Source organism: Sturnira hondurensis, unplaced genomic scaffold (genome assembly GCF_014824575.4).
Source record: "Sturnira hondurensis isolate 20B ecotype Veracruz unplaced genomic scaffold, ASM1482457v3 Scaffold0007406, whole genome shotgun sequence".
NCBI lineage: Eukaryota > Metazoa > Chordata > Mammalia > Chiroptera > Phyllostomidae > Sturnira > Sturnira hondurensis.
Window position 1 is genome coordinate 17,383,728 of NW_028080037.1, and position 27,301 is coordinate 17,411,028.

A 27,301-nucleotide genomic window follows, 5' to 3' on the forward strand; every position below is an offset into this window, starting at 1 on the left:
ACATAGAGAAACATTTAAGTGTCAGTTAACGCTCTGGGCCTGTTTCCTCATCCTTAGTGACTCCCAGAAGAGGGGTGGCAGCCCCCATTGGCCAGCTCTTGGGATTGTCCCCAGGCCAGGCAGAAGGAAGGGATGAATGGGGAACCTAGTGCCAGGAACAAGCCGATGCCTGACCAGAGCCCAGAACCCAGAGGGCAGTTCTCCGGACCTGTCTCTCCTGCCTGAGAGCCCCTCCTTCTGGGGGCGTGGCTTGGCCTGGAGCTGGTATCCTGGGGTTTTTCTTCACCTCCGAGCAGAGTTTCCATCATTTGGGCAGCTTCTCAGGCTGGGGAAACTTGGGGGCTGATGTGCTCACTCTCTCTCCTGCCCTGCCCTTCGCTGAGCTCAGGGATGGACACTCAGCCAGCCCTGGTTATTGTCTGCTGCGGCGCCTGCCTACAGCCTCTCTCTAGCCCAGCTCCACCCCTTGCCTGCAAGGTCTGTTTCCTAATAGCTGCTCCAACCACACACCTCGGTTCCGCGAAGAGTCCCTCCTCTTCCTCCCTCCCTCCCTCATCAGGGGTGGGGCTGAAGGGAAAGGCTAACTTGACAGCAGCGCTTCTTTCTTAGCTGGTCACCGGCCCCTGCCCAAGAATGCCTGTGCGTGTGTAGCCTCCGCAGAGAGGTGGTTCTCCCGAGGGGCTGCCTGAGCTTGAGAACTGGGGAGCAGTCGTTCCAGCCATGAGCCCCTTTGGGAATCTTTCAGGGGGCAAGTGGCCCAGAGTCCTCATGCCTTTTCAGCTGCTCCGGAGGGAGAGGTGAGCGCTGGGCAGCCGGCCCGAAGCCAGAGGTGCCGGGAGCCCCGGGCCTGTCATGGTGGCCGTCTGCAGCCAGCCTGAGGCACTCCCAGACGGGTTTGCAGCTGAGCTGGTTTATCTGGTGTGGGAAGAAGATGGGGAGTTACTTGTCCATCTCGGCTTACTTCACCTCCAGAGACCCCTTTCGGTGAGTTGGGGTCTGAGTCCCCCTCCCCATCTCCTCTTCTGGTCCTGAATCTTCTCAGATTTGGCACCTCCTCTGACCAATGGTTCTGTCAGGCAGAACCGGCCCGGTGAAGGCTCCCCACCGTGTTCTGGGAATGGTGAGGCGAGGGATCTTCCCAGAAAGAGGCTGGGGAATTCTGGCTCTCCTTCCTTCCCAGACACACCTAGAAGCACCTCCAAAAGATGCTGCTTGCCTGCCTGTTCCTGGTGTTACTGCTTCTGGGGGAAGAGCACAAATAAGAGTTCTGTTCTTTCAGCTCTCACATATCTTACCTGCAGGCTGTGCTGCCTGCCTGGGAATTTGTCCCAACAAGCAGGATGGACAGGTTCTGCCAAACAGCATGGAAGCTGACAGGATCTAGGTGTGGTTAGCCTGGTATACAGTAGGCATTCTTAATGGCAAACACATGTGTCTCTGGCCTTTAAGGGCTTCTGAGCTCCCAGGTGAGTGCAGTTGCTAGGGAAAGGCTTGGGTAAGTTCTGAGACTGGGGCATTTGGCTTTGGAATGTTCCTGAGCTGCAGGGTCAGCCCCTACGTATGCCAGGTCCTTGGGCCTGAGTCCCTCTGGGGCCCTCTTTCTGCGGAGCTTCTCCGAGGGAGATGTAGAAACTTTCTCACTACCTCAGACCTACCTTTCTTTGCTCTCTGCCCCACCCCACTTCCAACAGAAACTCCCCAGGGGGTTAGTGGCCCTCAGGGTCCCTCCAGAATGGAATCATTCCTGGCTGGGGTGGGGCTTGTTTTCATTCCTTGGGAACAGCCTGTTGTTCCAAGGCCTGCCTCCCCCTCACCAGTGGTCCTGGTTGACTTCTCCCTCTGGCTTCCCCAACCCAACTCCATGCCCAGACCTCACTGCTGGGGTGCTAGTCAGGTGGCCAGGCCCTGGGCAGAAAAGCAGAACCCCCATGTGGTTTCACAGAATTATTGGACCCTGGTAAGTGGGGGGAAGCCTCTGGATTGGGGGCTGGGGCAAGGAACTGGTTGTCAGTGCCGACCCTGCCAAGCATCCTGGCACTCTGTTGTTTGATCTCAGCAGCCTAAAGACGTTGTGTATCCCATTTTTCAGATGAGGCAGCCGGTTTCAACAGTGAACATGTGGAGTCTCTGACCAGCCTTTCTGTCTTCCTGAGTTTTTCTCATCTTTCTGAAGGCTGTACCTCCCCCAGAGGTACTCTAGGTTTGTTTTCCTCTTTCAGCAGAGAGGGCAGAAAAAAAGCCCCTGGAGGTTGCCTGGCATGTCAAAAGAAGGGCAGAGGTTCTTTTCTGAAGAGCTGATAGGAATCGATCTTGAGTTTAGGGGGCAGATTTTACCGAGTAGAATTGAGATGCCAAGTGTTTGAAGTGACCACTAGTTTCAGCCAGGATCTCATTAATCCCTTTTACTCTTAATTCTGGAAAGGCACTTTGGGGCAGGGGTTGTTCCCTTAGGAGTCAGGAATGCTGAGCCCTTTTTAATCTCTGGGATCAGGACCTAATTTCTCAGGAGCTAGAGCAGATAATGAACTCTCAACCTGGACCTTTGAGGGTCAGGCTAGTGATGCTCCCCTGGTCTTCCTGCCTGTCCTTTGTCTTGTTCTGCTCTAGCCCCTCTGGGGAACCTGACAACCCCCCACCTCCCCAAACTCTGTTTGCCCAGCTGGAAGGGTGAGGGTGGGGGACTGACTCACTCACTACAGACCCTCTCCCATCCCCCAAATGGGAGGCCACATTCCTAAGCCACTTCTGAAATGAAGGTCAGCACTTTTGGCTCTGCCCCACAGGAAGGGGCCACCCAGACCCTCCTCTCCCAGGTATCAGTCTAATCAGTCACCACTGTCATTGCTGGTCAGAAGGCTGCTTCCACCAGCAACCCCTTCATTATAGGGTGTCTGCAAGGGCTGACATCTGACCAGGTGCCTGACTCCTCCATGAGCCTTAGTTTTCTCCTGTGCAGAGCATAGGGGCTCGTGGGCTCCTAGACATGACCCTCGCCAGATTCTGTGGAACAAATTATGCCCTTTACCTCAGGCCTCTGGGGGAGTACAAAAGTCCACAGGACTTTTGAGGCTGTGGTTGCAAGGAAGATGACGAAACCAGATTCCATGGGGACGTGATCAGGCGTGACAGCCTTGAGGGAGGGCAGAGGGAGCAGGGAATAAAGAGTGTAATTTCTGCCTCCTGGCAGAGGCCTCAGCAGAGTGCACCGTCTTCCTCTGCCAGTGCCACTTGTGTCAGCAGTGAGGTGCGATCACAGGTGTGCTCCCAGTAAGAAAACACCTCAAAATGGAATTTACAGAAGAGCAACTTTCGTCTGACATCTTTAGAGGATTCTTTTAAATAGAATTTCCCTTAATGTCCAACATTGATTTAATGGGGTTGGTTTACACATTATCTCTTGAAGAAATCAGTGCATCTTTGTATTTTAAAGCAACCCATGTTTAAAGGGAAAATTATTCTTAACCCTGCCCGGTTTAGCAAAAACTTTTGGCAGCTGCCTTAGGTCCTCTGGGATCTTTTTCTCCTCATCTGAGAAACGAAGGACTTGGATCAGGTAAATGGTTCCCAACTCTGCAACTCACGTGGCTCCTTGGAGACACACAAGCTCTTTTCCATCTATTTCCAAATGACGAAGCTTTACCCTTAACTGCAGTACAACTGTCCAAGTTACTTGAAACTACAGGCTTCCTGGCTTTTGGTTGGAACTGAATCAGTGCACTCTGGTAACACTTATTTCTTGCTGACCAGAGGCTCACTATGTGTTTGGTTACTTTTTTAAAGAACAGGACAAAAACATGTTCTATAATTATTATAGCTTAATTGACAGCCTGTCTCAATCTATAGGGTCTACAGGAAGGAGGAGTAACAGTGGGATCTTTGGTGGTAGAAAACAGGGCTCTGATGGACTGGAGTCTTCAGACCTCTGTTATGTCTGCCCCTCCAGGCCCTGTGGTTGAATTGGCATCTCATCCCCAGTGGTGACACTCTTAGGCTGAGCATCAGCCAGGCCGTTACCAGGACATGGGGGGGGCTTGTTCCTTAAATCTGTAAATCCACTGTAATAGTGACTGTTCGGTTCCATTACCACATAAGGTTGAAAATTTACCTGTAAACATTTGGCCTGAATAATTTGCATGTGAGTGAGGACTGGGTCTAATTCCACTTGGCATCTCCCAGCATAGTACCTTGCCTGTTTGGTCTTGCACATCCGCAGTAACTATTTCCTAATTAACAGGAACTGATTCCAATCTATTGATTAGATAAATAATTCATTGTAGGGTCTTCTCTACTCACAAAAACCTGGCTCTGGGCCAAGAAGCAGATCCATATTGCTTGGGCTTAGGAGGAAAAGGGCTCTGCCTCCTTTTGCCCTTGGTGTTCTCAAATTAAAGAAGGGAGGGAGGGAACTGAACGCATACTGGGCACCTGCTGTGAGCCAGGCATCATGTTAGGCATTTGTACATAATTTAATTCTCATAACCCCATGAGATTTTATCATCATCTGTGTACAAATGAGGAAACTGAGGTTCAGTCGTGAAGTAACTGGCCTCAGATGACACATGGTAAGTGGCAAAGAAGGAACAAGGACCCACGTCTTGAAAGAGTAATTTGTGAGAAACTGAATTGATTATCTTTTTATTTTTAAACCTGTTTATTCCCTGCCGACTCAAAAGACTTCATTCTGGATCTGAGCTGCCCATCGGACTGACTGCCAGCATTCGGTGCACTTGGTAGCTACCCAGGCCACCTGTGGTGCTTTGGAAGAGGAGTTTCAGAGGTGGTCCTCACTGTGTGCGGGCTGCTCAGTGATCTCCCCTGGCTGGAGGGCTTCAGCTCTGTTAGCTCTGGCTGCTCGGAAGAGTGTGGTGACTGATGCCGTGGCCCTGGGTTCAGGGTACTACCACATCTAAGCTGGATGGCCTGCAGCCAGGGCAGATTGTGACTTTTACCTGAAACTTGTAAAAATTGAAAGCTGGAAGAAAAAAAACCTTGGCTTCACGAATACATTGTGGCCACAGCCACTGAGTATCTGAGGTGGGGTTTTTTATTTTAGATTATTTTATTTTTGAGTAGCACCTTACATTTCCAGAGTGTATTTGGATTCTTTTCTTGAAAGGGTAGAGACTGCTGGGGACTACAGAAGGCTGCACACTGAGTGAAGGAGAAGAATCTTGCCATTTAACATCCAGTACTGGGGCTGAAGGAAAAGCCTTGTGGGGTGTTAACACTAAAGGGACTTGAGCTCTCAGGGCTCCAGTCTCCTCGTTTTCACAGATGCAAATCCGAGGCCCCGCTTACTAGATGTGCTGCCTTACTCAGGAGATATAGCACAGTGGAAATGACTTCATGGCCAAGTGCACATAGGTTCAGATTCCAGCTCCATCGTATAAGTATTAGGTGACCTGCAGAAATTACTAGCCATGCTGAGTCTCCTAGTTCAACCTTTTGTATCTCATGGCACACATAAACTAATTATTAAAATTCTGAGGCACACCAAAAGTTATATTTTTGACTGATTTGACCGAAAAAAGGTATAATTTTGATTCATTCACATCAGGAGGCTTTTGTTGTGTTGGCTGTTGTAATTTTTTTTTTTAATTTGCCAGTCTAAGGGAAAACAGGTCAGTATCCCTGACTAAATAGTCAGGTATTGCATGTTTTAAAAATTCGTGTAGCACACCAGTCGAAAATCATGTTCTAGTCTGCAAAATGGCTAATCCTATCACCTAGCAGGGTGTGATCAGGATTAGGGATAATATATATGGCATCTCAGAGAGTGCCTGAAATATGAGTTAGGACTGCAAGTTTACAATGGCAACTTCTACAGTGACCTAAGAAGCCGTTGTGCTCTAAAGCATAACAGCTTGGGAACCCATAGCCCTCCTATAAGCTGTTCACCTTCCCATTCCTCAGACATTTGTGGCAGTCGACTCCAGCCGTGTTGCTGGGCGTGCCTCCCAAAGGCATTCCTTGACACAGATGTGTGCATAAGTGATATTGTTCTCCAGCCAGGTGTTCTTCCCAGCAGGCTGGCATGTCTCCTGCATGCCTGCACTGGTTTCTCTCCCTGCTCCCATCCTGGGCCTGGCCAGATCACTTGCAGCAAACAAAAGCAGGATATTGACAATGGAAAGGAGGACATGTTCTGGTGCTCCCATGCCCTGCAGCACACATACCATTGCAAGGGCGTAATAGAGCCCAGGCCTGCAGTTGGGCACAAATACATCTGCACCAGCTTTTCTCCACTGAAGCCAAAAGAAGGGCAGCATCTGGTGACCATGAACCACGAACTTTTTTGCTTCAACCTGGACTGCTGGTTCTAGCCATGCCTACCATCAGGCCCTTTGCTAGGTGCTAAGTCTACCAAGATTAAATGGGACACTGCTCCCATCTTCAGGGAGCTGACAGTCTAGTAAAGAAGAAAGACAGATAGGTACCCAGGAGCTTTAAGTCTGAAGGTGGGAGGCAAGAAGGAGGCTCCTGCTTCTAGTGCTGGCCCTCTGTGAGGCACCTCACAGTCCTCCAGAACTCATTTAATTCTACTCTGAAAGTAGGTGGTGATGTTGCCATTTCACAAATGAGAAGTGAAACAGCTGGCCCAAGATTAGTTCGGTCTTAAGTGGTGGTGCTGAGATTTAAACCTTGGGTCACCCATGGGAAAACAAATATGCACAGAATTGAGGGGATCTGTAGTATTGTGTAATCCCCTCATTTTACAGGTGGGGAAACTGAACCCAGAGAGACAAAGGGGTTAGTTCAAGAGCATGTATCTCCTAAGAACTTGAACCCACGTCTCCCCCAGTTCGGAGCTCATCCAGCAGCCCTTTTACAGAGAGGAGGTTGAGCTGAATGTACAGGAAATGGTCTTCCTCTCAGTCTCCTATAATGCATGGTTTTCAGTGTGTCACTTCTAGGCACTTCATATCCATACTCTTGACACCATACTAAGCTCTCAAGACCCTGAAATTCAGCATGCATAGGACAAGCAGGAAATGCTACAGGGTGGGGCTAGCTGATGGCAGAAACCTTCAGTGTTTGTTGAGTTCACAGGGGAATTGGGCACTCCATAAAGAGGGATTCTCAGGATCTCACTTCTCTAGATCTTCCTAGCTCCACAGCCATTCCTGTTTCCCTCCTCTACCCTCTGCGGTGCTGAAAAGTAGGACTCATTGTGGACTCTTACCTTGCATTGTTAAAGTTAAGTTTTGTTTAGACATTATCTTTTCCCACCGTTATAAGTTCTTGGAAGGTGGCCTAGGGAACCTTTTATATTTATCTTTTATATCTGCAGTGCCTAGCAAGTTACTGTACTAATATACTTGCCTTGCCTTTCACAGTTGGCAAAGGCTTTCCTTAAACATTAACTTAGTTATCACAGGGACTCTTTGTAGTTGGATGCTATTGGGCCCATTTTGTCAATGAGGAAGAGCTACTGAGAGTTGTCCAAAGCTATCCAGATAGTGGCAATAAGCGTCAAACAGTGTGAGCTACCACTACCATCATTTTCATAGTTAACATGTACTAAGTTCCTAACTTATTAGGTCTTTTATACGGACTGTGTATACTTTAATACATATGATTTCACTTTCATAGTAGTCCATTTTACAGATGAGGAAACTGGGTCAGAGAAGGGAACTTCGCCCAAGATGACATAACTAGTAAGTGTCAGCATCCGGATTCAGGCAGCACCTCAGAAATAAGGATGCGGCCAGTGTGCCTGGTGTGAGGCCTTGACAAGAGTAGAGAGGCTCTCAATTAGAAAGAAGGTGGTGGCGTGGGCCCAGCAGGCCAGGAGCTCTTAGCTGGGAGGCTCAGAAATGAGGAGGAGCTCGTCTGTGCAGACATGGCCTGCGAACACACACCCGACCTGACTTAGGTGGAGCTTCGCAACTAGCTGACTGGCAGAGAAAGGGGGTGTCGGTTTAATGCATTGTGTACAGTGGTAATGGAGTTTGGGGTTTTCTTCCTGAATATGTTATTTTGAAAAATTTCAAATATATAGAAAAGTTGAAAGAATAGTTCAAGGAATACTCATGTACCCCTCACCTAGATTCTTCATTTGTTAACTAAGCCATTTTATCTGTCTTCTCAAGCACATGTACACACACAGTGTTTGTTTTTTTCTGAACTGTTTAAAAGTTGTAGGTATCTTGACTTTTACCCTAATTACTTTAATATTGTTCTTCTAAGAATTCTTCTATGTTATTATATGTAAGAAAATTAACAATAATTTCACAATATAAGCTAATGTATAGTCCAAATTCAGATTTCCTCAGCTATTAAAAAAAAGTCACTCATGCTATTTTCATTTGGATCCAAGGTTTAGGCATTGCATTTAGTTGCTGTATCTCTAGGCTTTTTTAATCTCTGTGCTGCCCCCACCCACCATGGCATTAATTTAGGAAGAGTCAAGACCAGTTGTCTTATCAAGTGATCCACACCGTGGATCTTAATAAAGATTTTATTTATTCATTTTTAGGGAGAGGGGAAGGGAGGGAAAAGGAGAGGGAGAGAAACGTCAATGTGTGGTTGCCTCTCATGAGTCCCCTGCTGGGAACTGGCCTGCAACCCAGGCATGTGCCCTGACTGGGAATCGAACCGCAGTTGTTTGGTTCGAAGGCCCATGCTCAATCCACTGAGCTACACCAGCCAGGGCCACATTGTAGATTTGTCTGGTTGTTTCTTTATGCTTAGTATTTGGGGGAAAGAATGCTACACTAGTAACACTGTTGGTGGAGGATAGGTGACTGAACTTCTTTGGTTCACCTGGAGACCAGGCTGGCACCCAGTCCACTGAGCCATACCAGCCAGGACTAGACCAGAGGTTCTTAAGTGGGGCCATGATTAGGCCTCAATCTTTGACATACATATATCATATACACAAATTACATGCACATGTTCCTTGTATATGCACATGTTCAATGTGCATTTTGCTGGGAGAGACTTGTTGGCTCTTATCAAATTCTCAGAGTTGCAAGACCAAAATAGGTTAAGAAACACTGGATCCAGGAGGGTTTCTCTTCTTATCTTGCCTTCAGGTGTTCGGAATGCCAGGAGTCCCTCACCAACTGGTACTATGAGAAGGATGGGAAGCTGTACTGCCACAAGGACTACTGGAGGAAGTTTGGGGAATTCTGTCATGGGTGCTCTCTGCTGATGACAGGGCCAGTCATGGTGAGTGAGTCCCTCCATCTCTGCTCCTCTTGGTCATCAGAGTGCATTGACAGTGTCTCCGGTTCCCCATGGTCGTTCATCTTCTGGTCTTTCCATCAGCCAAGGCCTCTCCCTTAGTCAGTCATTTAACAGAGGTTTGTTGAGCACCTGTTAAGTGCCAGGTAGGATCCTTCCTCAAAGACTCAACAGTTCAAAGTTTGGTGTGGGTGGGTAGGCAGGCAGGGGGAAGACACAGTACAGTGGGATGGAGGCCTTAAAGAAGAGTGTTACGGGTTGAGAGGAGGATACCCCTAAGCTGTGTTCAGGAAATCAGAAAGGGTGACTCTGGAGTGGGCCGGCAGAGAGGTTCCACCTCCCCTACCTGCTCCAGACAAAGGGCTTTAAGCTTAGTCACAGACTGGCCAGCTCTGTGTTGAAGAAACTGTGAGTCTTTCAAATTGGGATATTAGTTCTAGGGACTTATTCTCGTGGCTGAGACCAAAGCAGTTTTTTGCAATCTCAGAAATGATAGAGGAGAGGCCCCAACCTGACACTTCCTCTGGAATCTCTAGGAAAGGAAGCGTAAGTGTACATTATTGCCAGGATCTGCAAATCCTTGATCGGAGGTCACCCACCCACCCCTACCCTCACTCTAGCAACACTGAGGACTCACTTTCTCCATCTACCTTTCTCCCCTCCTGCTCACAGGTGGCGGGGGAGTTCAAGTACCACCCAGAGTGCTTTGCCTGTATGAGCTGCAAGGTGATCATTGAAGATGGGGATGCGTATGCCCTGGTGCAGCACACCACCCTCTACTGGTAAGAGGGTGGCCTGTGTCTTTCTTCCCCTACAAAAGTGTCCGAGAGAATGACAAGGGCAGCATGAATGGGGCAGAAAGACTACTGCGGTATCAGAGCACTAGATTCCTATCACAGCAATGCTCTTAATCAGCTCTGTGACCTGTAAGCAAGAGAATTAACATCTCTCTGACCTCTGTCCTCACCTGCTGTGAGAATAATGACACTCTGCCCTGCAGTCCTCCCACAGGGAGAGACTGGCTGGCAAGGTGCTCTCAGAGGAGGATACCAGAACGTTAAGGACAAAGGCCCCTTAGTGCTCATTCAGTCCAACTGTCTTGGTTGACAAAAGAAGTCAGGTTGAGGCCCAAAGAGAGAAGGGGACTGGATTCTCACTGCATCAAAAGCAGAGCAAAGAGAACCCAGGCCATCTCACTGCCAGGCCCAGCCCACCCCTGAGGAGCCAGGCTTCTCATTCTGAGCAGCCAGCTGCGTCATGACAAAGACCTAGCAGTGAAACTACAGGTGTTATTGCTTAAAACCACATGGTGCAGTGGTTGCTGGGGGCTTCCAGGTGGGGCTCCAGGGTCTTAGCCCCCTTTATGCTCCTCTCCACAGTGGGAAGTGCCACAACGAAGTGGTGCTGGCACCCATGTTTGAGAGGCTCTCCACGGAGTCTGTTCAGGACCAGCTGCCCTACTCCGTCACACACATGTCCATGCCAGCCACCACCGAGGGCAAGCGGGGCTTCTCTGTGTCCGTGGAGAGTGCATGCTCCAACTATGCCACCACTGTGCAAGTAAAAGAGTGAGTATTTTGAGAACCCTGGAGCAGGGGTTCTTGAGCAGAGCCCGTAGGTCGACCTCCAGGGGCTGAGAACCCCACAGTCTTGTGCTGAGTTCCCTTCATCCTCATCTTAATCTTCTTTCTGGCACTCACTATGCTGTAACCACACCTGGGCCTTGGCACTTGTTCCCTCTGCCCAGGCTGCTTCGTGCCGGATACTTAATGCTGGAACCACTCACCTTTCATGTGTCAAGTTTCAGATCATGTTTGCTCTTTGAAATTATCTGGCTTGATTACGTGTATTGGTTTGTTTATTATGTGTCCTTTCCACAAGTTCCTCCTGAGACTCATCTTAATCTTACTCAGTACTACATGCCCAGGGCCTGGAACAGTGCCTGGCATATAGTAGGTGTTCATTGATTATTGTTTTGTTGGTTGAGTGAATGAACAGAGGGAGGAGAGGGAGGTTAAGACTCCATCCTAGGTCTAGGCCAGAGACCAGATGGGGAAAGAGTCGGTGTCCATCTTAATACCAGTAATGAGGCACCTGTGGCTGCCAGATAACCCTGTAAATCATGATTGTGCACTTACTGTGTGCTGGGCACTGGGTGCTTGCAGTATAGATAAGAGTTACTAGGACTGGGGAAGTCAGGAAAAGGTGAGGTCTGCTCTAAAGCCGCATTAGATGAGAGGGGAGGGAGTTGTGTTCAGGGTAGAAATAGGAGTCTGTGATTGTGTCTGGTGTAGACTGGGTGGTTGGGAGTAGCCAGAGAGCAGGCCGTTCAGTCACCGAGGGCCTGGATTGTGAAGACTCAGCAGGTGTATTGAGGAATTAAAGCAACAAAGTGATGCCGTCAGGTTAACATTTCAGAAGGACTGCTACTGTGGATGTTGGATGGGTAGGGAGCAAGCCTAAAGATACGGAGACCCATTGGGTCCTAATGATTTGGAGACTGTTGCGAGATCCAGGGGAGAGATGTTAGTAAGTATGGTGATGGAGAGAATGCAAGATTCTCCAAAATGGTGAGGGTTGGGGGCAGTGAGGGAACTCCAGTCGGGAGGATGACATCCAAGTTTCTGGCTTAAGCCATTGGATGAATGCCCTTTCTCTGCAAGTGGCCTAGGCCTGGGGGGCCAGTAGGGGCCTGGGACCTGGTGAGCCTTCCCTGCACAGGTAAAATTGGTCAGGCATGTTTTTAGGATGCCTTCACCCTTCTTCAACTCTTGTCTGGCCTAGGGTCAACCGGATGCACATCAGTCCCAACAACCGCAATGCCATCCACCCCGGGGACCGCATCCTGGAGATCAATGGTGCCCCCGTCCGCACACTCCGAGTGGAAGAGGTAGAGTGTGTGTCTAGTCTGTCTTGTGGGGGTTGGGCATGGAACAGACCCTCTGGGAGATCAAACTATGGTCTTTACCTTTCCCTATTCCTAGTCTATCTCTTTGTCTTGCCACTGAGCCTGTGACCACTGATGACCTCCTGTGCCATTCTGGTGTGTTTCTGGGGCCGCAGGGGCGGCCTGACAGATGGGGAAGCTGATAGGATGCCAGACAGAGGGCACTGTGTGGCTACTGACATTGGGAAGCCACCATTAGCCAAGTTGAGCATTAGCCACACTGTGCTTGGATCATCTGGGCTGACAGTGGGTGGCCTGGGATGGACAGCCTATGGGAGCCAGCCTTACACTGTTCTTGGTTACAGGTAGAGGATGCAATTAGCCAGACGAGCCAGGCACTTCAGCTCCTGATTGAACATGACCCCGTCTCCCAGCGTCTGGACCAGCTGCGGCTGGATGCACGGCTCTCTCCCCACATGCAGAATGCTGGACACTCTCACACCCTCAGCCCCCTGGACACCAAGGAGAATCTGGAAGGGACACTGAGAAGACGTTCCCTAAGGTGCCACCTTTCACCCTGGTTCTCTATTGTCCCATGCCTATCCCTCAGATGAGGCAGAGTTGGCTTTTGGAGACCAGCAGAGTTAGGAAGGGAACCATCTGGACAGGCACAGGCTATGACGATTATGCTGACCCAGCTCCCTTCATGGAAATCACAGTTCATAGCCAGGACCTGTGAGTGATCTGACCCAGCTGTCTGTAAGGTCCCCTTAGATACCAGAGGGTCATACTGTCCACTGCACTCCTGAGCTGGACAGGAGGCAGTGATGCTGGACCCTGAAGGGCGGCCTGGCCTGTGGGAAAAGTATGGGGCTCAGAGGCTGGAGTGGGGGCATAGATAGGATTGATAATTATAAATAAGGACATTGAAAACTATAAAACAAGAGATTCATGCAAACTGTTTATGATTTGAGGGACCAACAACCAAATGCAGGTTTGCAGAGAGAGCAGGCACCAGCAGGGAGACCGAAAGAACAGGAGTCTAGAGCACTGGCTGTTTAGGCAGGCACACCCATAATGGCACCTTTGAGCTGAGCTCCCTCTCTTCACAAATTGCATCATCTCTGCTAGCCTCCTTCTGCATCTGTGAAGTGGAGCTGCAGATAAAGGTAGCTGTCTCACCAATTATGTAAGGATTCTGTGTGGGAAAGGATGCAAAGTAGCATAGTGCCGGCAGAGGGTCAGCACTCAGTCAGTGTGAGGTATTGTTAGTATTACTAGGTATCAGGTTCTTTATCCACCCTCCTACCCAAACAGACTAAATCACTCAGGGCCCTCTTGGCTGGCATCTGTTAGAAATAGGGCCCTGGCCCTGGCTGGTATATAGCTCAGTGGATTGAGTGCGGGCCTGCGAACCAGAGAATCGCAGTTCGATTCCCAGTCAGGGCACATGCCTGGGTTGCAGGCCAGTTCCCAGCAGGGGATGCAGTTCCCGGCAGGGGGCACACGAGAGGCAACCATACATTGACATTTCTCTCCCTCTCTCCTTCCCTTCCCCTCTAAAGATAAATAAATAAAATCTAAAAAAAAAAAAAGAAAGAAAAGAAATAGGGCCCTCCCGACAGGTGGCTCCTGTCACTCCTGGCTGTCCTCTTGGCCTCAATCAGCATGAGCAAACTGGTGGAGGCACAGTGCCAGAGGTCAGAGAAGGCCTGAGAACACATGGCCTGGAAGAAGAAAGATGTGGACGGGGGGTGGCCAGAGAGCGGCTCAGATATCTAGCGGGCCGTCATGCAAGACGGAGTGGCTCACCCTGTTTGCTTTGTCGGCACACTCCGCAGGAGGCAGGCAGGGGCTAGGAAGCTGCAGGCAGCCCTTTCTGGGTCGCCCAGGTGAAACAGGAGTATGCCCAGAGAGCAGGTGGCAGGGTTGCAGTCCACCTTCAGTGCTACAGGCTTCATCCAGCTTGTCCCTTCTAAGATTTTATTTTACTTATTTTTAGAAAGAGGGGAAGGGAGGAAGAAAGAGGGGGAAAGAAACATCAATGTGCTATTGCCTCTTGCATACCCTCTGCTGGATACCTGGCCCACAATCCAGGTATGTGTCCTGACTGGGAATCGAACTGGTGACCTTTTGGTTCTCAGGCCAGCCCTCAATTCACTGATCCATACCAGCCAGGGCTATTACTGGCTACTTTAAAAAATATAAACCTAGCCCTTGCTGGTGTAGCTCAGTGGATTGAGCGTGGGCCTGTGAACCACATGATCACGATTCAATTCCCAGTCAGGGCACATGCCTGGGTTGCAGGCCAGTTCCCAGCAGGGGACACATGAGCGGCAACCATACACTGATATTTCTCTCCTTCTCTCCTTCCCTTCCCCTCTAAAGATAAATAAATAAAATATTTAAATATATATATATATATATACACACACACACATACACCTAATGGGTTTATCGCTATAAAAACTATGCATTTATTATTTTAAAATTTAGAAAATGTAGAAAGTTACAAATGTGCAAATGTCCAAAATCTCATCTGGTCATTTTTTGGATAGCAATAGGCTATCACTCTGACCCAGTTGGTGTCTCAAATCAAGCAGACATGGAAGGTGGACCATCATCTACAGTGCTGACCTATGTTGAGCACTATAAGCCTGTAGCATGTAGTCAGTCATTCCAGGTGAGACGTACTCAGGGTTCTCACTCTGAATATGTGTTTACTGTGCATAAACTACTGATGTCTGCAGCTCCCAAATGACACATCTCTCTGATACAAGAGTCCTCCTCCCCCCATCATAGCTCCTGAACCACAGGCATCGGAATGGTCGGGGTAGCCCTAAGATTCCTGTTCCCAGGGTTTCCTGGCAGGTCTCTGAGGACCTCCCTATCCCTACGGCCATCTTTCCTCATCCGCAGGCGCAGTAACAGCATTTCCAAGTCCCCTGGCCCCAGCTCCCCAAAGGAACCCCTGCTCTTTAGCCGTGACATCAGCCGTTCAGAATCCCTTCGCTGTTCTAGCAGCTACTCCCAGCAGATCTTCCGGCCGTGTGACCTGATCCACGGGGAGGTCCTGGGGAAGGGCTTCTTTGGGCAGGCCATCAAGGTAAGCACAGGCAGCAGCTGCTCTGCTCCTCTGCCCCTCATCCCTCTCTCACCTCCTTTTGGGGGGTTTTTATTACGTGGTCTCACCTCACACCCTGTATGACAGCAGGCTGTCTTCCTGGCTGCTGGGAATGGTGTGAGGGCTGTACCCCTTCCATCCCAGCCCTCCCAGGCCACTTGGTGAACTTGGAGACCCTTGAGATGAGCTGTGCCCATGGCCCTCCTGCCTATAGTCAGTGGGTGTTTTTAGGTTGCCCAGAGGCTTCAGTGCTAGTCATGCTACAGTGGGTACATGGGGCAGTGGCTCCTGCCTCCCTGATGAACAGTAGTCTCAGGGACTAACCTCTCTCTCTTTCTTTCCTCCTTCTCCTCTACTGAGAGCTGGGAGGGGGGGTCAGGTAAGCCATGTGTCTCAGCTTTCGGAGCATTGGGGCTGGAGAGCTCACCCCCAACCCACCCAGCCTCCTAGCGCATGTCTACGGCATTGACCTTCCTGTCCCCAGACTTCTGTTCACCCAAGGAACTCACTCCCTTGTCAGATAACCAGAGCCCCTGCTTGGCTTGACAGCCCCTTCCTGCCTCATTCCACACTTCCCTTTTCTGGATTCTTGCCTCTCCTCTGTGCATGCCCAGCTCTCCAGGAAAGGGGGTGTGCTCCCCTCTGAGTCTCCTGTTGCCCTGTGCCGTGCTTCCGCACATGAACTCTGTCCATCTGATCTGGCTCAGTGTGTTCTCCAGGGGATGGGATGGGGTGGGGAGTGGCACAGATTTTCACACAGTTCCCCAGGACTCCCTCTGGTCTCTGCACCTGTACCAGTCACCCTCTTTGTAGGTAACACACAAAGCCACGGGCAAAGTGATGGTCATGAAGGAGCTAATTCGGTGTGATGAGGAAACACAGAAGACTTTTCTGACTGAGGTGAGAAGGTGGGGTTGAGTTAGGAGTTTGATGTCACTGTTGGAAGAGGGAAGACTTGACTAAAAATGGTTTCAAGAGTAAACTTAGTTTGGAATCATTTTCTTAAAGGCTGAGCAGAAAAGAACGCTAGAGTAACATCCTTGCCTGAATTATAGCGTCATTTGTTCAGTGAGTGCAAGCTAAAGACAACATGAACTGGGTGCAAGGGATGCAGCAACAAATGAGGTGTGGTTCAGAGGTGCTCGCAGATAGTGGGGTGATGGACATGAGAACAAACCATTTAGTGCAACTAGATGGTAAACACCCTGCTGAGGGAGCCTAGAGTGGGACCTCCCAGAGAATTGACATCCCTTGAGCATTTCCAGTTCCCATTGCCTTTCCTAAGTTGCTCCATTAATTCAGCTGGGTACACCTGTGGTCCAGGTGCTGCCCTCCAGGCCTCTGTTCACCCTTGGACCCTCCCACTCTAACCACACCCCCCCCACCCACATGTAATTCCTAGTAAGACAAGATCCTGAGGGTAAGACCCACGGGGCCCTCCCCAACTATGCAGAAGTATTCTTCCCTATCACTTAAGATAGGAGGTAGGAGATGCAGGTAACGCCAATCAAGCTGACTCCTAGAGGGAAGGAAGGGGTGAGGAAAATATAATGGGAGCTGCTCACCCTCCTTGGCCTTCCCTACCCCCAGGTGAAGGTGATGCGCAGCCTGGACCACCCCAATGTGCTCAAGTTCATTGGCGTGCTATACAAGGACAAGAAGTTGAACCTGCTGACAGAGTACATTGAGGGGGGCACATTGAAGGACTTTGTGCGCAGTGTGGTGAGCATACCACCTCCATGGTCCCTGAGAGCTTTGGTGGGTTGTCAGCGGGACACCTGTGCCACCACTACCCTGAACCATGATAGCCAAGGAGACACACTGCTTTGCCTTCGGAGGGCCATGATGGGTGGGACTGGGCACAGGCAGAGAAGGTTCACTGGCAGACCATGGTGACCTGTGAGGCCTGGACCATGAATGGGACAGGGCCCAACAGCCTCTGACGGACATTCCCTCATCCTGTAGGACCCGTTGCCCTGGCAGCAGAAGGTCAGGTTTGCCAAAGGCATCGCCTCTGGAATGGTGAGTCTTGGCAATAACCTTGCCCCAGTGGGTTGGCAGAGGAGGGGCAGTTGGGGCGGCAGTCAGGAGAGATGCAAGGATTGCTGACGCACTGGAAGGCAGGTTGTGGCCTGGGCAGCTCTGTACTGAGCTTTTCTGTGTGCCAGTGAAATTGACCCCAAATGGCTGTTCTCAGCTAACAACCCGACTCTCAAAGAATCCAAGTGTTCAAGGGCAAACAGGACATGAGCAAGGCACACTGGAGAAGCAGAGTAGCACAAGGTGGCCTGGCCTTGCTGCACAGAGGTGTCCAGGTACTGAGGGCACTTGGAGCAAGCAGAGAACCTCACTGCCTAGGAAATCTGAGAAAGGGGAAATGCGTTCTAGTGAACGCATGGATTTATCTGGAAACATTTGGATGGGAAGAGAAAGAGGCCCCGAAGGATAGATCAGAACTGGATAAAAGTTCCTTTTGGCATAGAGGCCCCCAAGGTTAAGGAGATGATAACAGCTAAGACCTGGGAGGAGAGAGGAAGGAACAATCTGTTTTACTTGGGAAGAATGATACCGATGATAGCAGTGATGGACCGTTGTTGAGTGCTTTCTGTGTGCCAGGCACGAGCTGAGGGAATAAATGCACATGCCTGTTTATTCCTCATGACAGCCCTGGCTTCTAGACGAGATGCTGAGGCCAGAAAGGGGCAGAGCTAGGAGCTTGGGCTAGTCAGGCCTGAGATTTTAATCACTGCTCTTCATGTTGGGACTGTGAAGACAAGATTAGTCTTAGGGGTACATTAAGTTCCCTGTATTTCAAGCTAAGGAGTGTGGCCTTCACTTAGGAAGCCAAAAGACAGATGTAGATTTTTAAGCAAGTAAGTTTTGTGGCCAGAGCTGCTTTTTTGTGGATGAGTCTGGTGTGGTCAGTAGGTTGGGGTGGAATTGGGAGAACTCGGGGCAGGGAGACCTGGTTGGGGGTGGGGGCGTGCGTAATGAAATATTTCAGGTTTCTGAGTTGGGGTATGGCTAGGGCGACAGGAGACTGGGAGAGAGGGCAGAGTCAGAATGGAAAGGCGGGTTGGCAGTGAGGGAACAGGTGAAGGGGAGGAGGAATTGCAGGCGGCTTGAGGTACCCAGAGAAAGGTTGGTGTCATTTACCAGACATGCTTGGGAAACACGTTTGGGAAGAGCTAGGATAGGTGTCTGCTGAGGCTGCTGTGTGGTTTGTGGGAGTCAGCACATGAAGAGAAAATGGCTTTGAGAAAGGCTGATGTTGAGGAAGCTGGAAGGAGAAGCAGCACACAGGAGTCTCAGATGATGGGAGCATGGGCGAGGTGTGGGCTGCCTTTGAGGTGGGGATGGGCAGGTCACAAGCTACAGCAGTTCAGGAAGAGCCCCCTGGGTGTGAGTGGCCCTAGCAGCCTAGGGGATGGAAGCAGTATTGCAGGGGGGCATGACTCCTTCCATATTGGCTGGGGGAGAGGAGGGAAGGAAAAGTAAGTGGCTTCAGAGAGTGACAAGAGCCAGAGATGCAGGCCTAGAGGGGGAAAATAGCAAATGGATTTATCTGGAAACATTTGGATGGGAAGAGAAAGAGGTTAAAGTGTAGACAGAGAGCACGGAGGGTGCCACATCTCAGGGGAGGGGAACGTCAGGAATCTAGAGCCTGCTGGTCCAGGAGGAGATCACTTACTCGCCTGTCACAGGCAAGAAGGATCCAGGTAGCTGAAGCCAGAGGTTGGGAGGAGGGGCTAGGAGCAGTGCACTGGGGGTGCTCACTTCAGAGGCCCTGGATGTAAGTAAATGGGGAGAGCGCATGCAAGGGCTGGTGCCCAGTAAAGTTAGAGACTGCATGAGAATGCAGTGAGGGCTGAGAGCAGCCACTGGGTTGGGATCAATGAACAAAGGGTGGGCAGGAGATGGCAGCAGGGAGAGAGGGGGCCGAGGGGGCCTTTGGCTTTCCTGTGGTGTTGGGACAAGAGAGTGACAGCAGGAGGACCTGGGCTTTGGGGTCCAGGTTGGGTTCTGAAGCTGATTTGAGGATGGCCTGGAAGAAGAGCCCGTTCTATGGCGCAAATTCAGAGTCAGCGTTTGGTTAATTGACTGGCCGTTGGCCTCAGCTCCTAATTCTGTTCTAGGCCTATTTGCATTCCATGTGCATCATCCACCGGGATCTGAACTCACACAACTGCCTCATCAAGCTGGTATGTCTCACCTGGCTGGGCCTCCCCGGGGCCCGCCCGCGGGGCTTCCTTGTCACAAGGGAGACTGACTGTCCCTTGTTGCGTTAGACGGAGATAATGCCTAGGGCTCCTGTCTGGCTTTTTCCTCTGCCTCTGATGCCCTCCTCTGTCTCCTAGGCTCCCAGACACTTGCAGATACAATTCCGGCTTTCCCTGGTTTTGCCCCATGATGGTCCCGTAGAGCAGCTCTCGGTGGACCCCATTTTATGTCTCTGGCACCTGAGGCCACAGCACTAGTAGATCTACAGTGACTGGGTTGGGGCCTGTATTCCTCCCACTGGCCAGTCAGCTCTGGTTCTTACAACGTTATTCCTCCTTTTGACTTGCATTCTGGCTTCCTGAGTGTCCACTACATTGCCCTGGCTTCACCCTCTGGACCCACACCAAACAATCGTAATCCCTTTTCCATGTGACTGTCGGGTAGCTATTTGAAGAGCTTATCTCCCCCAAGTACCCACTGACTGCTTCCACCTTGTCTTTTTTGGTCTTATCCTGATTCTAGCCATCACCTTAAATCTCCCGGGGAACAAGACAGGATGGGGAACAAATAAAACAAAAAAAACGCCCTGAACTGCCTTGAGTTCCACTCTCTAGGTCTCAGGGCCGTACCCCTGCAGGCCATGAACACCCCCAGGTCCGGGCCTCTGCTGTGTGGAAACACCAGACAGAACACACAGGCTGAGCCTTGGCAGTCAGAGAACTGCAGCTGTCTCACTCTGCTTCGCTACATGTCTTCTCTCCTGTTATCAATGGCTTCTCTTGGAAATGTCCCCACCAAGTCCTGACCTGGCCTTTGTCCTGCCAGGACAAGACTGTGGTGGTGGCAGACTTTGGGCTGTCACGGCTCATAGTAGAGGAGAGGAAAAAGCCCCCAGTGGAGAAGGCCACCACCAAGAAACGTACCCTGCGCAAAAATGACCGCAAGAAGCGCTACACGGTCGTGGGAAACCCCTACTGGATGGCCCCTGAGATGCTGAACGGTGAGTCCTGGTGCCCTGAGGGGACATGCTCCAGAGGGGAGTCGGGGGCCACATCTTGCAGCAGAGAGCTCTGGGAACTCCAGGGAGGCCTGTGAAGCGTAAGGCCAAGGACACAGAGCTGAAGGCTGCATGATTTTTATCCCTCGCCAGACTGGGCAGCATAAACTCCTTTGTCCCTGAGTTCAGGCCTACTACCTGCTGGTTCCACCCAAGGCTTAGGGAAAGTCTGACTGTGGCCTTTATGCCCCAAGGGTAGGTAAGAGCTCAGGCTCCTTGTTCCTTGAGCTCTAGCCTTTAGTCTCTCTCCATGCTGAGAACTGAAGTGTGGTGCCCTCTTGTGGATAATGCTCAAACCAGCCAGAGATGCTGGCTGGAACTCTGGAACCCCATAAGGTTGTGAGGCCTCAAATAGTCTGATAGAACCCTTTTTGGAATCTCAGGCCCAGAGCAGTTCTGTGGTTTGGCCAGGAGCATGAACCCTGGTCCATTTTCCTTTCACCGTTCCGTGCAGTTTCATCACAGGCACTGTTGTTTTATAAGATTTTATCTGTGCAGCCTGTCTGGGGCTGAGGAAAGGTGATTGTCGGGTGAAAAGCCTTCGGAGCATCCCCACAGATCCTGTTCTAGTCTTGGTTCTTGGCTGTGGCCTGACTTGGCCCTGGACTCAGAGCAGAGCCGGTAAGGGACCAAACCTAACAGCCAGCTCTCCTTTGTTCCCCAAGGAAAGAGCTACGATGAGACGGTGGATGTCTTCTCTTTCGGGATCGTTCTCTGCGAGGTGAGCTGTCTCATGTAGACACGGCCTGAGGCAGCAGGCCTAGCAGCTCTGCCCTGCCTCAGAACTGGCGTTCCTCCTCCTCAAGATGAGTAACTCACAGTAAAATCAACACACATTTAGGGCTGAACAGTTTATCGCACATCTGTTAACACAACTGAGCCTCATGGGTCCCATGAGAAGGACGCAGTAGGGTTTTTCCAGGTGAGGAAACGGTCTCAGAAAGGGGAAATGCCTTGCTCTGAGCCACAGGATCAGTATGGGGCAGGTGAGACTAGGAAAGTCAGGCGATTGTTCAGGTGGCTCTCTGGCCAGAAGCAACCTTTCCCCTTCCCAGGCCCTAGAGGTGTCTCTGCCCTCAGCCTGGAAATGGAAGTAGCCACTCCAGGAAGTGCCAGCCCACCTAGCACGTTGCTAGGCACTGTGGGTACAGAATGAGTCTTGGAAACATTCCTGCCCTCAGGAGCTTAGCTCAGTCTATCTCAAGCCTTTAGTTGAACATGTACATTCAGAGGTTTCTGTAATTTTTGTAAATGGTGAGTGGCAGAGGAGAGACAAGTGGTGATTGGAATAACGAAGAAAGATTCTTTTAAAAATTGTTTTCTTGCCCTGGCTGGTGTGGCTCAGTGGATTGAGAGATGTACATAATGTAGAGAGATGTTCAGGTTTTTCCAGTTTCTCTTGAGTACCAGTCTGCAAATCCAAAGGTTGCCAGTTTGATTCCCAGTCAGGGCACATGCCTGGGTTGTAGACTAGGTCCTTAGTTGAGAGCATGGGAGAGGCAACCTATCCATGTTTCTCTCCCTCTTTTTCTCCCTCCCTTTGCTTAGCTCTAAAAATCAATAAGTAAAATCTTTAAAAAAAATTTTTTTCTTTCATAGAAGGCAGTTGAGCACCTACTGTGTACAAAGCACTAGGCTGGCACCAAAGGGTCTCAGGCATGAGTCAGGCCTAACACCGCACTGCATAGGGCCTGAGCACTGGCAGGGAACACCGACACGGGGGGCACTGTGGGGCCGAGTGGGCCGAGCTGCGCCTCCAGGTCTGGAATGTTGCGCTTCTGGGACAGTAGCAGAAGACCTCTTCAAAACCCTCATCTTCAAAACCCTTCTCAGTGTCCTCTCCCTCTCAGGAGCATACCGTGCCTCCCCCCCACCCCCCCTGCCCCCAAATGTTACCATTACCTCCTGGGTACGTTCCAAGGGCCCTACTTTGGTTTCTGTAACTCATTTCCTGAGCCCATTCTTCTACCACTTACTTCTATCTCTGTGGCTTTCTAAAGAAACTTCCTCTTATTTAAAAAGAAATTCTCCTCAATAATCAGACTCTCAAAGACAGGTCTGTATTAGCAAGATTTTGAGAGTCAGGGTTAGGGGGACAGCTCTTTAACCTCAGTTTCATCTTCTTCTGCCCGTCCTTCCTGTTCACAAACCAGCGTCCCTCTCCCCTACTCTGTGGCCGCACTCTCCAGTCTCTGACCAGTCGTCTTGTCCCCTGCAGATCATCGGGCAGGTGTATGCAGACCCTGATTGCCTGCCCCGAACACTGGACTTTGGCCTCAACGTGAAGCTTTTCTGGGAGAAGTTTGTCCCTACAGACTGCCCCCCAGCCTTCTTCCCCCTGGCCACTATCTGCTGCAAACTGGAGCCCGAGAGCAGGTTGGTATCCCACCCCTGTCCCCTAGCCTTTGGCTGTCCCCAAACCCTTCCCAGGCATAGGGGTGGCAGAAGCCTTGAGCTCAAAGATGTGGCTGTCAACCACTCGAGGTGCCCCAAACTCTGACCTGCCAGGTTGGGGGTGGGGGACAAGGGGCATAGTGGCTAGTGTCCTGGGTATAACAGAGATACAGCCATTAAAAGAAACTGTAACAGAATTCACCCAAACCTATACCATTCTAACAAATTCAGTGTTTTCATGTCTCCATATTCCCCTGTCCATGTCCATCTATACACTTTTTAGATTCTGACCTCAAATAGAGGAAAATTTTATATTTTGCCCTGATTTTCCTTGTTACCATCCAGCCTCCCTATTTATTATTTCTGTTAACTACATGAAATTCCATTTACTACATGAAATTCTATTAAGAGGCTCCCTGAACATATAATATACATAATGTAGAGAGATGTTCAGGTTTTTCCATTTTCTCTTTACAATAAGTGTTACTACAGTGAGCATCTTCATGCATTTAACTAACTTCCTCCTTTAAAGAAATCTTTTTAAAATCACTGTAGCCCTGGCCATCATGGCTCAGTTGGTTCAAGTGTGGTTCCTGACCAAAAAGCTATGGGTTCAATCCCCAACTGGGGCACGTGGGAGAGGGCAGCCAGGTGATGTTCTTTTTTCACATCGTTTTTTTTTTCTCTCTCTTTCTTTTTTCTCTCTTAAAAAGCAATGAAAAAAAAAATGGGTGAGGAAAAAAAAATTACCTTAATTTTCTCAGGTTATATCTTTAATTATTACCAAAGTTTCCCCAGGTCCTTTCAAGTTTGGGCATTACAAAACTAGAATTTTGTGCTTTTTTTTTCCTGCTATCAAAAATCATGTTTCTTTGAAAAAACAAAGTCAAACATTTCTGAAATACCTGGCACAGGAACTACACGTCTTCTGTAATCTACTAATCAATGTGCCCTCGACACGTTCCTCACTCCCTAGCTCCGTCTCCCCAAGGTAACCAGCAGGCACGTAATCTTTATTTTTAAATGACTCCCTAAGGTCCAGTGTGGAGTCGGGACTGGCTGGTGGGGGGCTCCAGGTCTTGTTCCTTCAGGGGCCAAAGGACCACAATCCTTTACTACACCTGAGTAAGAGCGTGAGGAAAAATGTGAATTTACATGGTATCTGTTCGGTAATGCCCCTTTTCTCGAGACAGTCATTCTAAATGTCTGTCTTGAATTCATTCAAAAATGTCTGCTGAGTGCCTGCCACATGCCAGATCCTGCCCTTGGGAGACAGCGGTGACCAAAACCTGCCCTGCCCTCTGGGACTCGTGGTCTGGCGAGGGGAATAAACCGGACTGAGCTTTGGAAGGGGACAAGTGCTACGCACCAAGGGTCCGGCTGAGGACAGACAGTCGTTTGGGATACGAGTTGTAAACTTACATGCAGCGCTCAGAGTGGGCTGAGAAGGTGAAGATGTTTAAGTAAAAACATGGAATAAGCCTGAGATGTCTTAGGGCCCCAGGGCACCTCAGTTACTGCCACAGCACCAGGACCCCACTGTGGGCTTCCTCCTTGGGAAGGGTGCCGAGCCTCTGACAGGCCCTTTCCTGGGCAGACCCACTGATGTGGAAACAGTCCGAGGACCAGAAGGGATCTTTTAGAAAGGCCCTTCGTCCAGTCCCACCCTCGATGATTGCTTTGTCTCCCAGACATGGGAGGAGCTTTTTGTACTCTTGGACTTGTATTCTTTTTTTAAAATATTTTATTTATTTATTTTTAGAGAGAGGTGACGGGAAGGAGAAAGAGTGGGAAACATCAATGTGTGGTTGCCTCTCATGTGTCCCCTACTGGGGACCTGGCCTGCAACCCTTTGCTTCACAGGCCCGTGCTCAGTCCACTGAGCTACACCAGCCAGGGCTTATTCTTAAACCAACCCCCGGACCATGCCAACCTCCTTACAGTGTTATCTGTAATCTATCTTTACAGCAAAGCTATTTCCCATAGAGGCACTGGTTAAGGGACTTGCCCGAGGTCATACACCTAGGAAGTGGTTAAGTCACATGCCTGGGGACCTTCTGCACCACCCCATGATCNTTTTTAGAGAGAGGTGACGGGAAGGAGAAAGAGTGGGAGAGAAACATCAATGTGTGGTTGCCTCTCATGTGTCCCCTACTGGGGACCTGGCCTGCAACCCTTTGCTTCACAGGCCCGTGCTCAATCCACTGAGCTACACCAGCCAGGGCTTATTCTTAAACCAACCCCCGGACCATGCCAACCTCCTTACAGTGTTATCTGTAAGGAGTGTTATCTGTAATCTATCTTTACAGCAAAGCTATTTCCCATAGAGGCACTGGTTAAGGGACTTGCCCAAGGTCATACACCTAGGAAGTGGTTAAGTCACATGCCTGGGGACCTTCTGCACCACCCCATGATCCTACCCACATTTTACCTATTTCACCCCATCTTTTTCTAGGCCGGCATTCTCAAAACTGGAGGACTCCTTTGAGGCCCTCTCTCTGTACCTGGGGGAGCTGGGCATCCCACTGCCTGCAGAGCTGGAGGAGCTGGACCACACTGTGAGCATGCAGTATGGCCTGACACGGGACTCGCCCCCCTAGCCCTGGCCCAACCCCCTGCTGTGGGCAGGGCCCTCCTGGCTTCCTGTGGATTGGCACCTTGTTTAGAAGCAGAACAAGCCATCCCTACTACCTCCCCAGGAGGCGAGCGGGCGCAGCACCAGGGAAGTGCATCTCCACAAGTTTTGGGACCTGGTTACTGTCTATCAATCCAACACTCGCCTGAAAGCTGTGAAGAAGAAAAAAAAGCCTGGCTTCTGGGCCAGGAGGAGTCTGTTACTCATGACCATTCAGGAACTCCCTGGGATTCCGGGATTCCGGGCTAGTCAGTGTGATCTGGACCTGCTGGGCGAGATTCCAGGGTGAATTGGCCCCTGGGCTCCAGAGTGTCTGGTCCAGCTGAGGACAGGAGGACTTCGAGTGGTGGTGTGGCTGAGAGAAAGACTGGTGGCCAGGCCGCAATCCAAGGATGTGAAATGACAGTGGTGCTACCCTCCTTCTGCTCCATGTGCTGCCCTCCCCTGGGCGGGGCGGGGAAGTAGGGTTTGAAGAGTCCCTTAACTTGTGGTGGAGCTGGCCAGGAGTCGGGGGAAGGGCTGGTTTCTGTTCCCCTCCCAGCCCACATCAGGGTCGGGGGCAGTGTGCACCTTGTGCTCTCCAACAATACTGCTGGAGGCGGGCTGAGAATCTCTGGGTTGGCACCCTTTCTGCCCGAACAAGAAGCCACCCACAGTGCAGGAGGAGGCTCGGGACTGGAAAGAGGCCCTGCCCTCTAGACAGCCCATACCCTGGCTGCTGTCACTCATATCCCGGTGGGCACCTCAGTCAGAAGCTTGAGACACTTTGCCTAGACATAGATGAGTGCTGGGGGATGGTATGGCTTGTTGCAGGCCCAGTGTATAAGGCTAGGGGAGTGGGAATCTCAGCAGTCTCCTGGCCTTGGGGGAACCACTCCTCACCCTTCCCTGTCCCTGGTCCAGGTACCAGCTTGGGTGGGAAGAGGTGGAGGCAAGAGTCCCAGAGCTTAGATGCTAGGAGAGACACCTCCCTGAGCTGGGCCATCTGGCTTCTGCTTCACCTGCCGGCTGGCCCACACCACTAGCTCCTGGCTGCAGCCTCCTGAGCCACAGCCGTGGGTGCAGAAAAACTCTGGGGGTGCCCTCTACCTTGACTCCCAAATCTCCAGGGACTCAACACAAATAGATTTGCCTCTTCCTAAGCATCTGTGAGCTTGGGCCGTATTTAACAAATTGGGAATGGATTTGGGATATTACTGCGGCGTGTGGTGGTTGTATTGGGGGTGGGAGGGAGTAGGTGGGTGGGAATGATTTGGGAGAGTGGTTGCTGTTAATACTATCTTGTTCTGTCGGGTAACATGTGAAATACTGTTTATAGACCTGATGAGTTGTGGGATTAGCTGTCATCTCTAGCTATGCTGTGTAGACCATACTTATGTGTGGAGTGTGCAAGCTTGTGGGGTTTGAGCCCTGGGCTTGCAGAGGCAGCAAGGTCAGCACCATGTGGCTGGTTGTGCCTCAGCTGTCCCCAGCGTACGTGGGAGTGGTGGGCCCAAGTTGGACCATTGAGCAGACCAAATAAATTAAGCAGTTAATGTAACCGAGAGTGAAAAGTGACTTGGGGTCTGGCTCAGGGAGACACATGGAGCGACTGCTGGCCCGTCTGCCAGGAAGTGCAAGGCCTCCCTTCCTGCTGACTCCCCACAGCAGGAAGTTCTCATGCTCCCTAATTCCCATCCCCCTTCCTTATGTAGCCACCAACCCGCTCTTGAGAACGTTGCACGTCCCACCGGAGGCAGCCCAGTCCTTGAAGCAGGTCTGACTTCTGCCTTCCAGCTGAGTCATTCCTTTGGG

The 27,301-nt window shown here is 50.6% G+C and overlaps 1 protein-coding gene across 4 annotated transcripts in view; it reads left to right on the top strand.

The window, feature by feature from the left end:
• Positions 1 to 27,043, top strand: part of LIMK2 (LIM domain kinase 2) — a 55,772-nt gene extending 28,729 nt beyond the window's left edge. For 2 of the 4 annotated variants that reach the window (XM_037052548.1, XM_037052547.1), the window contains exons 3-16: positions 9,039 to 9,174; positions 9,862 to 9,971; positions 10,569 to 10,757; positions 11,974 to 12,079; positions 12,442 to 12,638; positions 14,996 to 15,182; positions 16,014 to 16,100; positions 16,791 to 16,922; positions 17,166 to 17,222; positions 19,337 to 19,402; positions 20,247 to 20,421; positions 21,144 to 21,199; positions 22,697 to 22,854; positions 25,328 to 27,043. In XM_037052548.1, coding sequence (XP_036908443.1) covers positions 9,039 to 9,174; positions 9,862 to 9,971; positions 10,569 to 10,757; positions 11,974 to 12,079; positions 12,442 to 12,638; positions 14,996 to 15,182; positions 16,014 to 16,100; positions 16,791 to 16,922; positions 17,166 to 17,222; positions 19,337 to 19,402; positions 20,247 to 20,421; positions 21,144 to 21,199; positions 22,697 to 22,854; positions 25,328 to 25,472 — 1,801 coding nt within the window. In that variant the 3' untranslated portion in view covers positions 25,473 to 27,043. Of the gene's footprint in view, positions 1 to 562; positions 985 to 9,038; positions 9,175 to 9,861; positions 9,972 to 10,568; positions 10,758 to 11,973; positions 12,080 to 12,441; positions 12,639 to 14,995; positions 15,183 to 16,013; positions 16,101 to 16,790; positions 16,923 to 17,165; positions 17,223 to 19,336; positions 19,403 to 20,246; positions 20,422 to 21,143; positions 21,200 to 22,696; positions 22,855 to 25,327 lie in introns of those variants that run through there. The other 2 variants (XM_037052549.1, XM_037052550.1) reach the window with 2 other exon arrangements.
• Positions 27,044 to 27,301: the final 258 nt, after the last annotated feature.